The sequence below is a fragment of the Enoplosus armatus genome, chromosome 18, assembly GCF_043641665.1.
Source record: "Enoplosus armatus isolate fEnoArm2 chromosome 18, fEnoArm2.hap1, whole genome shotgun sequence".
NCBI lineage: Eukaryota > Metazoa > Chordata > Actinopteri > Centrarchiformes > Enoplosidae > Enoplosus > Enoplosus armatus.
The window spans coordinates 9,648,061-9,661,758 of record NC_092197.1 but is presented as its reverse complement, the minus strand read 5'-3'; the positions used below and the strand labels follow the sequence as shown (position 1 = coordinate 9,661,758).

The 13,698-nt window shown below is 40.5% G+C and overlaps 1 protein-coding gene across 1 annotated transcript in view; it reads right to left on the bottom strand.

The window, feature by feature from the left end:
- Nucleotides 1-13,698, bottom strand: part of LOC139301132 (mediator of RNA polymerase II transcription subunit 13-like) — a 71,242-nt gene that overhangs the window by 46,789 nt on the left and 10,755 nt on the right. Inside the window, exon 2 of the mRNA XM_070924441.1 lies at nt 8,827-9,064. Within this exon, the coding sequence (XP_070780542.1) occupies nt 8,827-9,064 (238 nt within the window). The remainder of the gene's footprint in view (nt 1-8,826; nt 9,065-13,698) is intronic.

Below are 13,698 nucleotides of genomic sequence, written 5' to 3'. Positions count from 1 at the left end.
CCTACATATTTGGCAGAGTTTTTTTTTTTTTTTGCTTGTTTAAATCCAGTGCCTGAAGTCATGTCCAATTCACACCCTCTCTCTCTCTCTCTCTGTTCTGTTAATTCCATTATCTCTGATTATTTTCTCATAAGCATTGCTGCTCTAATCCACTTGTTGGTCACATATCTTTGTTGCACCAGCCAACCACTGAACTGATAGTGGAAATGCACGACCCAGGTTTTTAATTCAGTGCTATCTCACTCGCACTCATTTTGACTGGTAACTGTGATGACAGCAGAAACACACTGAATGATGCTGAAAGTCATTTTAAAAAAGGTAAAATGATGACAAAAAGTGGGTTTACAGGTGAACTATTTGTTATTCTGCAAAGGTAAAATGATGCATTCAAAGACGTGGTGTTTAATTATCTATCTACCCCCTACCCCCTACCCCCCCAACCCCCCCCCCCCCCCCCATGCCGTTTAGTTAGTCTTTTTTTTTTTAAGATCATTTTTGGAATTAAGTATGCACATAATTTCTCTGAGACAGTGTGGTGAAGACGCATGTCTCTGGAACAACATTCACCCCAAGCTAGGATTGATTCCAGTCAGAATCTTTTTCTGCTGGATTTCCCCTACTTTGTATTCCTCTCAGCTGTACTACAGTTTCAAGAAAGAAAAGGAAATCTCAGGGTGGTGGAAGACTGAAAAAAAAAAATCTATGGGTGAGGGAAACACATATATCTTAAATACCTTGAAAGATCATTTAATGTGACATGTATCTGATTAGGATGCACAAGATAAATATTTCAGCAACCTCAGATGACATTATTCTGATCATACAGCATAGCTAAATACGCCCTGCTGTGCAGTGTTAAATTGAACGGCCCTCTAACTCTTCCTCCTGCTCCTGCATTCACCTTGACCGCATGCTGTTTTGGTGGCACACTGGAGCACCGCCTATGGTGTTATCAAAGTCATCAGCCCTTAGTTTTTTTCCTGCTGTAGAAACTCCTAACTAGATAACGCTACACCCACACACACTCCTCAGCACATCCATAATCAATCCTAATATAGAGCTCTTGTCTCGTTGTGAATTGAACATATTTGTGGGCTGACAAACCAAACTGACATTTCCATTTTAGCAATCTAGCTGATGCTTTTATTCAGAGTAATTTCTGATAAGTGCAACAGCGGAACAATTTGAAATTCATAAGTCACCGACCCACATTGAAGGCTATAGGGTTCAGTGCCTGCACAGCACACATAACACGTTTTACTGAGTCCTTATTTATGATAAAGGGCAGCTGCAAATTTAATGAAAGCTTTGTTTGAGATTTTTTAACACATTTTTTAACCATCTGAATGGAAAACAATAAAACGTGCATAATAAATAAGCATTAAACTGGTAAAAATACATCTATGACAAAAAAAAATGAATCTCCAATCCTGAAAGAAGGACTGGAAGAAGCAAATCGGTTAGAGGTTTATTCAAACAGGAGCATTTTGTAAGCAAGTAGATAAATAAAGACCGAGATATAAAAGATGTTTTGTTGTGATAGGGAAGAGGTAATGACTCATGCTCATCTAACTCAGGTGGGAAAAGTCATTCCTCCACAGGGGAGAAAGGAGACAGCAAGGCCACTGCAGGGAGAGCGATAAATAATTGGACAATTGTACCAGAACAGAGAGCATGGACAGGAGTCTAGGTCATGACCTGAAAGTATGAGTTTGGTTTTCAGTATGTACAGCCATGCGCCTGGCGTAGGAGCAACGTGACAGGAGAAATTAAGGGACACTGAGGACAATTCAGGCTGCAGCTTCGTGGATGAGAAACAAGGACTGACGAAAATCAGTAATCCAGACTCGAGATGTGTTTCAAGTCTAAAGTGGGTAATAATGTGGTTGTGGTCAGATTTGGAAGACGCGGTAGGTTCAGATCATGGCAGTTTGTTATCCGAGTCACGGCAGTGTTGTCAGTATTGATAGGGAGGCCTTGCACAGATTTTGAAAAAGAAAAAAAACAGCACAGCCTTGTCAAGGTTGAGCTTCAGGTGGTGGACAAGCATCCGACTGGAGACGTCAAGAACAGGTGAACTCCGCTCAGCCTAGATGAAACTTTATCAGTCTCCATGTGTCACATGTCCGGTTGTCAGAGGATAGAAAGTAAAATGAAGAGTGTTGCTGTTCTCAGAGCAGCAGGAAAATACATGTGATGTGACGGGAGAGCCAAAGACGAGAGTCTAGAAAGAGAAGAGGGGGAGGCCCAGGAGTGAACCCTGGGGAACCCCAGTAGAGGTGATGAACACTAAAAATAGAGCTCCTCTCTGCAGTCTATCAGGGTCACACAGGTGATTTGGAAAGTCAGATGAAGCATAACAGGTGAAAAATAGCAGGTAATGAAGAAATGCATTTTTTCCTACAGCTTTATCAAATGATTTTTCATTCATGTTTAATTCTGGATTTCCTTTTTAAAGTAATCGCTTTTACATATGCAGCTTATTTCTTATAAAACTGACAATGGAGTTTAATTAAATGGTGACCCCAGTGCACCTCCTATTGAATAGATTACACTTAGATGTTAAATAGAGATAAAAGACAAATATTCACTGGATACCACAAAGTAAGTCATGAGAAACTCAAGGCAGTTGTAAAAAAATGAAATCCTGGAATTCCCTGTAATATTATTTTACAAGAAGTGCAAGTTATTCTGGGTGTAAAGATAGATTTAATCAATGGACACTTTATTAGGCCAGCTGACGTATTAATACCTAAGGCTAATCTTGTTCTCAGGAGTAGATCAGTTTAAACTGATTTTTATCCTGATCATAAAGTTTCATCTACTGTGAGATGTAACAAGACACAGACACTGACTTGACTCCCTCAAGCAACAATGTGTTACACTGAAAACCTAACAAATGTTTTACTCAGATACCTAATTGCAATATTTATGTATTTATCCAATTTCCATCCATTTTTTATGTATCATTTTAACCCCCAGAAATCCCGAATGACGGACGCACATCCTACTTAGCTTTTTTGGAACTTTCCAAGTATCATCAGATAGATCACATTATTTCAGACTCTGTCATTGTGCTTTGTGATCTGGTAGTAAAAATGTGTCATCAAATTTCCATTTGGTGCAACAGATTGATAACAAACCTAAATGTTTACTGCACTATTTTGTTTCAATAGCAATAAATTATATCTGCACTCTGCACTGACGGCTACATGGGCTCTCATTGGGTCTATTGTGCCTGTCTTTGGTTGGTGCGTTGTAGCTACTGACTGTGTGTCTGTAGGCAGCCAGCTGTGACTAAAGCTTGTTTATACCGGACACGACTCAGACACATTTTTTAGTCATTCGTCTCTCAGATCAGAAACACCTTAATTTCAACCAACGCTGCTGTCTGCAGCAGCTCTTTCCAGGTTCACGCTCCATCGCCCTCACACACATACACACACACACACCACAGTGACCTGTAGCATCTGTTTTCACTTTCATGTTTAAATGTGTCATTTAAATCATACTGGCTAGCCCTTTAAACCATTCGAATTGGACTTTTTGGTCATGGCAGATATTTTGACAGGTCATAGCATAAGTAATAACATTAATGATGGCTGCATTCTATTTATGTGTATCAGTGCCAGAACTCTGGTATGAGATATGTCTATATACGCCTCACTGCCACGGCTTACTGGGACATTTCCATAGAACATAGCCATCTTTAATGATATTGGTTATATCTGTGCTTTTCCTGCTATGACTTCAGATTATCTGCCTTAAAAAAGGCCTCCTTCTCACATGATAGCTGACAAATGACACTTGGAATAAAATGTTGTGGTTTCAGTATAGCTGATACTAAAAGTACATGAATACATGACTCTACTGAACAAGCTACCAGCTACCATGTTAGTAGATCCAAACCACAGAGCATCATCACTGATGCTGTGTGCTGCTGTTTACAGTAAAGGACCCACATGAACGGACCTATCCATACTCACAACATGCTACTAATGCTAATTGTATTGCTTAAAGGTTAATCATAAAACTTGAACACACTTGAGAAGTATTAGTAACTTAAACTTTATTTGACAATACTGCAGTTTTGATGCTTTTCATAATAAGTTCTTATAATTGGGGTGTTACAATATATATGGCCTCATAGTTGTTCAAATACTCAAATAATGGATCTTATCTTTCAACTTATACAATAATTCCACTTTTACAGATGTGACGACTTATTCATCTCTATGATGAATCATCTCATCATCATCATCATCATCCAGTCCCACAAACACACAGAGAAAGTGTGTGTTTGCATGTGTATGAGTGTGTACATGCTGTGATAACAGTGCACTACACACCCTTTGCATGCCTCTGTATGTGTATTCAAATGTCCTGCAGTGTGTGTGACGCTTCTGTTGGATAATCGCAAGGTCCAGATTGTATGTTCAGTCACACGTTAACCATTGTGTGTGTGTGTATGTATGTATGCATTGTATGAGCATGTATGTGTGTCTGCACATGACAGCCTGCATACTTGCTTGCTTGTGTGTGTGCATTCATATTTATGACTCATGTCCAAAATATGCTACTTTCTCTTTCTGGCTGTGCAGGCAACATGCTGACGACTCAGTTGATTCAACACATTAATCCTGTTTCCTCGCAAACTGTACTCAACCCACACACGCACGCACGCACGCGCGCGCGCGCACACACACACACACACACACACACACACACACACACACACACACACACACACACACACACACACACACACACACACACAGAGGCCGATGCCATTTGATTTTAAGAAAGCCAGCCACCGTGTGTTTGAAGGTGATGTTTAAACACTGTCATTGAACCAAAGACAATATCAGAGAATGCAGTGAGAGAGGAGCAGAGAGGACACTAGATCATAGCAGCTCATACTGCTGGCACCATCTCAAAGGCATGATTTATTTTGACTTAACCACCAGTGAAAAAGTCATTCATCGTTTGAACAGTTCTACACTGCAGGATCCACAGCTTCTTCATCACAATGGCCACCATAATTATACGATTTCTGTATTAGATTTGTTTTGCTTATTTCCTCTACTTGCAGCAGCGTTTGTGCCTTAATGTCTAACCTAACTGTGTTAAAAGCCTTAATGTGTAATCTAACTGCAGCTAATTTGAATAATAGCTCAAGATTTGAATGACATTTGTCTCTCGCAGCACTCTGATGGGAAAGCTGTTGAAGGTGGTTGCCCAACACTTCGGTCGACTGGCTCAATAAGTGTCCTGTAAGGTTACAGCGTGTGTCCATTCTGAATAGTGTTTGTGTAACCTAGAGAAAAACATCTGCAGTGCACTTCATCATCATTCTTGAAAAAACACTGCAATGGCAACTAAATAGTTCTCAATTACAGAGCAAGATAAACTACTTTTTAAAGCTTTAAGTATGACAAAGTAAAATGTAAATTATTATGTTATAATTTCAGCCTAATACATATGTTCAAGCCATTGATATCAACTTTTTTGGACACCCCTGTCCATTTGTCCCCTCAACTTCACTTTGCACAGCTGAACTGAATTCCCTCCTAATCCCACCTGTTGGAGTGCAGCCTCTGTGTGTAAATGTGGGACTCCCCTCAGTTTCACAGGTCACAAAACAGTTTATATTGTTTATATCTCTCTAATAGCTGCCGGCGGGCACACTGAAAAGTAATGAATGTAGTGTAAATATAATGAGGTTGAATTTATCTACATTAATTCACTTAAAAAAGCAGTTTAATGAGGTGACTTTTCTAAGCTGGTGTTTTGCCCCTTTCAATGTGTGTTGAAATTTCAATTAAAGTGCTTCTTTTTTTAAGATAGACTGTAAAATTGTATGGCCAGTCTTTTTCTCATTGTTGTGTAAGGTTTGTTGGGCAACATCCTCTTCTTACATGGCAAACATACCTTCTGATAATTCACCCATTCACTGCTCTGCTGGCAGACAAACACTGTGAGCCGACCACGCTGCTTTAATATTTGCTGTATGACTCGAAACATAATTAACCTGCTGATTATTCACAGAGAGCAAGCCGACAGCTTTAGCTGTTCAGTCAAATGTGTGCATTTGCAACAGCATTTCTTAATGGATGAGTGTCTCCAATGTAAGGATAAAAACAGGCCTATTTCTTATATGGATCTGGAATGTATTAGCAATAACAGGAGTTAATTTGACAGACAACAATGACTAGCAACTGGTGCAGATTGTTAAATGATATTATATTGCAGAAGATTGGGAAAGACTGTGACTGTTTTATAGAGAAGGAGGTCAGAGGGAAACTTAATACTTTACATTGTGGTGAGGCTACTGCTGACTTAAACTGACTGAATTGAATGTAGATGTAACTTCCAAATGTGAACCATTTTTAGCCAAAACCAAAGAACAACAAATGTGTTTCTCTCTACTGTATCCCCACAGACGAAAATATGAGGACTGAGTAAGAGCCAAATTCCCATGGGAATATTATGATACCACTTGAATTTGTCCCAATAGTAAGAAAATCTAAAAATATTTTGTGACGTATGAACAGTTTTCCACATTATACAAACGCTGCATTCAAACTGAAGGTTTTAGCTCCAATACTGCGACTGTCTTCTTTTATATACAGCCTTCAAGGTTAGCTCTTGATGTGTTGTGACACTTTCAGAAAACAATTCAGCACATCATGCATCACTTCAATAGATCTTCTTTTTTTTCATGTGACGAGGAGGTCAGCCAGAGAACAAGTGGAGCAAGGAACAGACAGAGAGGGAGGAACTGTAGGAGAAATCACATGAGGAGCAGACTGACACAGGTGAGAGAGGAGAGAGGACGTCGAGGCGACATGAGAGTGAGAGAACGGCAGGAGAGAGAAAACTAACGCATAAAATATTCCCACAGTGACTAGAAATTCAGGTGTGGAGCTCGGTAAAACACAGATATTCCCTGTGTTACAACCGATTCTAATTTGGATGAAATCCAGCTTCACTTTAATTAACAATTATCAACTCCTGCTCACACCCCGAGTGCTATTTTCAATGCTTAATAGGAATTATACAGGGAGACCTGTGAGGGTTTACAGGAGGAGTAAAGAACTCTTATTATCATAATTGTATGCAGGATGTGTGCGTGTGTGTGTGTGTGTGTGTGTGTGTGTGTGTGTGTGTGTGTGTCTGTATATGTGTTGTGTTGTAGGATAATCCTCCTCAAGAGTCCCTCCACACTAACACGAACTCTCCATAACTGGTCAGTACGATGCTAAATTAGCGATAACTCTGATGCTGAAAGACAAACAAGTAACAGATTTTTAATTCAAAGACAGTAATTTAAAATATTTTTTTATAAATCGATGATCTGCTTAATGAGGTAGCTTAAGCATAAACTATAGGGAGGAAAAGTATGGAAAGACTGGGTGGGTAGGTGAAGAATGGGCTCAAACTTGCAGAAAATAGAAATAGTAATTAATATCCAACATACATACATATAACAAGTATTTAAAAAGTATTAGTATAGTAGGAGGATATTGCCCAACCCTATCTTCAGGTAATACATTTTTGATCTGGATGATGAATTCCTGCCACTACAAACTGCTATATAACCATACCATAAACTATATATATAATCCATATAATCACTATACACTATAGTGGAATTTAGGGATTTAGAAACTAAAACATTTGCTATTAAATGATTGGAGACATGGTTTGGATGTTTGTATGAAATAAGTTATCTTAGTGCCTGTTAGTGACACAAACAAAACTCACTTGAAATGTACAGTGTATCTTTCTCTGTTACACGTGCCTCTGCAGTCTGAGTAAAAGGGCTCTCCCCAACAGCAGCAAGAACATCTGTCAAATATCTACTGCAGTGCCTGAAAGGCCTTTTCACATCAAGTCAGCTTTAATAGGTAACTGAGGACTGAAATTCTCGCTATCACTTCAACCTCTCCATCCAATATTCCTGTTATTTTTTCCTCCTGACTGTTGTTCTGCTAAACCAAACCCGATATAATCCCTCTCCTGTTTCCTCTTCTCCCTGTCTTCCCGAGGCTTAGTCGATATGTTAGACTTCCACACACGTGCGCAGTGAGATAATGAAAATGTTTCTATAAATAGGGACAATAGTGCTGACAGTGGCACTCTCTCAAGTGAGATATCTCAGTGTAATTTTCACTAACACTCACAACCACACACACACACTGTAAATACTGGCAAGAAAAAAATCTACTCTATTGCTGTGTGCTTCATCATAGTGATAGTCCTGAAGCAGCATATGAACACTTGAGTTGCAAAGCAAACACATTTCAGATATGCGCTATATGAGGCTCAAATATAGGACTACTCCACGCAGAAGAGATCAATGTGCCCTACACATCTTAAACAAACAGCACGCAGCTTGAATCTGCAGCAGACTAAACAGCTTGGATCTGCATAATACTGAACCCTGCTCTGTGTTAGACAATGCAGCTCAACATACAGGCATTATCCTTCACCATAAAAAATTCATTTATTTGCCACTCATGGAACTGAAATTCATGTTGTACATCTAGTTGTAAAACACAACACATATTTCACTACTTCTCAGTCAGTTTTAAATAAGATCTGCTAAAACCAAAAAGACGACTATATTCCATGTAAGAATTCTTCAGGCTATATAATCCAACGCAACATAATAAAAAGCAACAATACACTTATACCGTCTGTACAAGCCTCTAACCTAAACTTTCAGCGCAATCGACGGAAGCTGAAGTGAAGACCGATGGGATGGAAAAATAATTGAGACGGATCGAAACAGAGAAGCCTCATCATTCATGTCTTCCTCACCTTCCAGCTCATGATGAATGACGTCGGAGAGGTTGGGCTCTTCGCCCCACCAGAAGATCCACAGCTCCTTGGCGTCGGGCTTGATCTTGCGTCGCCATACGCACAGCAGGTTGGCCTGCACGCAGCGCATGAAGCTGCGCAGAACCGGGTCGTCCTGGGCTGGGGCCGAGATCACTGGCCCGTACTCCCCGCCGCTGCGAAAGACGTAGCAACGCCATTTGATGCCTGTCAACTCCGCCTGAGAGAGGAGAGAGAGTAATGATTAAAGCAACCGTCCATTAAACAACCTTAAAATCAGGTATACAGCGTTGTTTTTATGTGCAGTGATAGTAATAAAGTAATTTCACTCTGTAATGTATTGACAGAAATCAATCTTTTAAGTCAAAAACACCAAATATTTTTTCTCATTCCAGCTTCTCCAATGTGAGCCTTTTCAGCTTTTCTCTGTTTTTTTTGTGACGTTTTATAGACCAAACCATTAGCTAATTAATCAAGAAAATAATCAGCAGATTGATTGATACTGAATATAATCATTAATAACAATCAAAATCATTGTTATTTAAGAAGCATGTTGAGCGTTTGAGTTCCTGTTGTAGCATATCCAATACCTTGGCTTTTTTTTTTTTTTACATTTATCTAACATGCAGTAGATGAAATAAAACAACCACTATGCATAATCTTATGTGATAGCAGGCCTATTAGTGATGTATTAACCGTGAAGTAGTCTACTTCAGTGTACACAGATTTCGTTCACATGAAAGAGAGCATCAGACAACGTTGATTCAACCAATAACTGCATAGACGCTGTCCAATTATGTTATATTTTTACAGAGTCCCTCTTTACACAGCTATGTTCCTCTTGTAGATGTACATTTAACGCCCCGCTGTTGTGCTGTTATAACCTTATTTAACCGATGCCATCACTTGCGGCTGCTCACGCTGTAAAGAGACAATAAAGTGTGTGTAACTATTGTAGAGAGAAAGGGTGGAGAGTGACAGTGAGACATAAAGGATGGCCTTGAGTGAAATACAGGGAATGAACTACTACAGGAGAGACAGCATTGAAATATGGGAGGGAGCTACAAAGAGTGAGAGAGGAGGAAATAGTGCCGGGGTCAATGGTTGGAGCCGGGCCCAGCAACTGACATCTTCTCCATTTCATCTATTGGGATGAAGGGTGTTTATGTTGCCTATTGCAGACTTGGGGGCGTGGAGGCTCTCTGCCATGATGCGTGTTTAGTGATGAGCCAGTAAAAGAGGCAAACTTCTACGTCCGCCAGAGCCAGAGAGACACTAAACATACACGTTACTTAATATTTTGTGAATGAACATAGCTATAAGCAAACACATCAACATATCTGTGACCCTGCGATGCTCATGTGTGCTTTGGAAACTTGTTTCATGTTTGTTTGTGTCCTTGTGTTTGTATTTTGTGCATGAATGAGTCGAGCGGCACAAAAGGCATTGTTGAACAGGACAGGGATTTGGCAGGCAGGGGGGGAAATCTCCAGTGCGTTGCGCTGCCCTCTTCTCCTGTGTTCACCCAGCTGTGAGGATCATGTTTGGCACACTGGCTCAGGCACCAACACATCCAAGGCCAGCTGGGAGACGAAGAAAAAAAACTACTGACCCATCTTAACACAGTGACAGGTAGAAAGCGCAAAGAAAATTAAAGCCTGCAGTGTCTTTGAGTGGATGAAGAAAAGGCGGCTCCACAGCTTTGATGACTGTAGAGAGAGGGACTGAGGAAGCTTGTGTGTGTTTTCAGTGTGTGTACACAAGGGTCGCAGGGATGTGTCCAAATCAAAACTAAAATCTAGCCATGCTTTTGAGGAAGTAAAGTGCTAAAAGCATGTGTTATCACAAACATATACAGATTGTCAAAAAGCAGCATCTTATAAGTGAGGGTAGACTGAGGCATGCACATGACCCCCAGGAACATCCTGACTGCAGAATGCACCCATAATTACAAGCATGTCCCTCCTGTAATGACAGTGTGTGTAATGGGAGATATAAACATTGGCGCTGTGATAAGCCAAGCCCTAAAATTAGCCATGACAAGGTCAAGGATGCTGTTTCTCCCAAAGCAAAGAGGAAGACATCTGCTTGCACTGCCTCGTCACTCCCAGTCAATGTCAAAAGTTCCTCCACTGTTTGACACAGCTGTCTGCTGCTACTGAATCAGGAGCGGTAGAGGAGGATAAGTAAAATGTCAGAACGCGCATTCACAATAAAGACATACCAGTTGTTTGTTTTATAAGGCAACACATGCTCTCTGGTGAATTGATTGTTACAGATCCCCCCAGACATGGAAAATGCTCTGCTTGGAGTAATAATAATACAGTCTACAGCCATTCTAGCAGCTCTGTGTGGCTGTACTCAGGCACAGGGATGCTTTGAGCTAAAGGCTAACATGAGCATGCTAACATGCACACCGTGACAATAGCATGTTCACCAACTTAGTTTATAATTCATCCCGAGGGCGGCATGCATGCGTGTACCATAGCATAGCAATCATCATAGCAATCCATCCAATAATTATTCAGACATTTCACACAAATGTGCTGGAAAAAAAGTCAGGGGATCCACAAAGTGAGTCTGCATATATGTGTTGAGATATTTCAGTCTGGACCAGCCAAACAACCTACCAACACTGCCATCCAGAGTGTGAGAAGCTAGCATGGCTAAAAGTTCTTAAAATGACATCTACTCATTCTCTCTCATTGAAAAATCCAGAATCTATGAATAATGTATGCAATTTATTTTGTTTCAAAGTGTTAAACTACTGGACTACAATGTCTCCTACTTCAATGAAAAGTCCATTCTCAGTGTGTGCGCACTGGAGGCTTCAAGCTTCCGCATCACACGTCTGTTGCATGTACCATGATCAGCTGCCAAACTAGTTGTGAGATTTAATGGTGAGCACAGAGAAACTTTCCCCCTTCAGCGGATGACTGTTAAATCTGCCTTCTGGGGTCAAACTGTACATACATCATTCTGTACAGGTCAAACACTCAAGTGCAGTAACAACACCCAAAACACATTTTTGAGTGGAGGAGGGCTTTAAGGCAAAATCTGTTCACTTTTTAGTGCCGAAATATCGCTTAAGGTATAATATTTCTCCAATAACAAGTTGTACTTTCAGGTGAAATATTGCACTAAATGGCCAGAGGTTGCACTACGTCTTCACAAGTCCAAAACACAGGTGCTGTGTATTTGTTGGCCATGTGAAAAGCACTAACCGAACACCCTACTGAACTCCTCTGGAGGATTAGCTGCAGCACAGTTGCAGGAAGAGGAACAGGGCTACAGTCACATGCTCCCGGGCAGATCCAAACACATGCCTGCACACAAACACTAAACACACACACACACACACGCACACACACACACACACACACACAGCAGCTGTGATGATGTGCAGACCAGAAGTGCTCAAAAAACACTGACATGCATCAGGAGGCAGACATATTTTCCGGCTGATGTCCAGTTATTTTTCAGTGATGGCCGCTAAGATCTGCCTATCTGTGTGTATTTCAAAGGGTGTGTGTGCACATGCATCCAGTTGGTGTGTGTGTGTGTGTGTGTGTGTGTGTGTGTGTGTGTGTGTGTGCAGGGCTATATGTAGGTGAAAGCTCTTACACACTTCACCTCTCTGAAGTCACAGTAATACCAGTGCTAACAAACAGCCAATTCTTGCATCTTTGTATGAATACATTATCACTTGTAACACATAAAAGAAAGCAGAGAAAACCTGTCAAGCGTGTCGAGCTATTATCTCTGCAACTGTGCAGCAAATCAGTGTTGTGAGTAAAAATCCTGTCACGCAAATAAAAATCATTTCAGGTATAGTTCTATCATTGTTAGTCATTAAAGAATCGGGGGTGAATGTGCAGACTCTGAACTTGGATTATACAGATACAGAATAGATTTAGTGTGCAAGTGTTCACCAATCAGAGGATAAATCATACCATGCACTGGCTGTACAAGTAGTATTTTAGGTGGTAAATGAAGCAAAAGCATGTTATAATAGAGAGGGTTAGCCAATTGGGATTTTAATCTGAGAAGATATGTTGTTTGCCAACATAGCAGGCAGAGAGCAGAGCGAGTATGTATCCAGAGCAGCAAATTCCTCGCCGTTACTCTTTCAAAGTACGAAAGAGCAAATCAACGATTATTCTAGGCAGCCGTCTCAGTCTCTTTTAAAAACTACCACGGGGGTAAAAAGGCAAAGAGGTCAAGGAAAAAAGACGGCGGATTTAGTTTCACTGTCAATAGAGCCGGCACTCCTCCAAGGCCCTTGTTCTATAGGTTAGCTGGTTCAATTTCTGATTGAGTGCAGGACCAAAAACAAGAGCTTTTTCCTTCCATTGCTAAGACGGGCCGAGGCTTTGACCTTACCCTCACCTCTATTATCTTTCTCGTCTCCACTTCTCCCTCTCATCTCTCAGCGCTCTCTCACAGTCACGGATGCCTATTGAATACACCCAGGAGTATCTCACGCTCCCCCCTCGTCTTTTTTCTTTATTCCTCTCTTTAATGTCTTTTTGTCTAATAAACAGAGAAAAGATAACAGCTAACCAGAATATTTTTTGTGTTAGCAGAGAGGCGGTGGAAGATTGAGCTCCATTTCTTGCAGTGTGATGAATTCTTTATGATTTCTTTTTTTTTTCTTTTTTTTTAACTGCTTTCAAATGGGAACTTCAACTTAAAACCAGAGAGTTAAAAATAATTTCCTGAATAGAAGGTGAACTGAGCCCAAGCTTGGAAAAAAATGATCTGTATCCCAACCAGAGGTCAACCTCGGTGCACCAGACATGTGCTCATAATCAAAAGAAAATATGGAAGTTAGAACTTTCATCTTTAGCATTC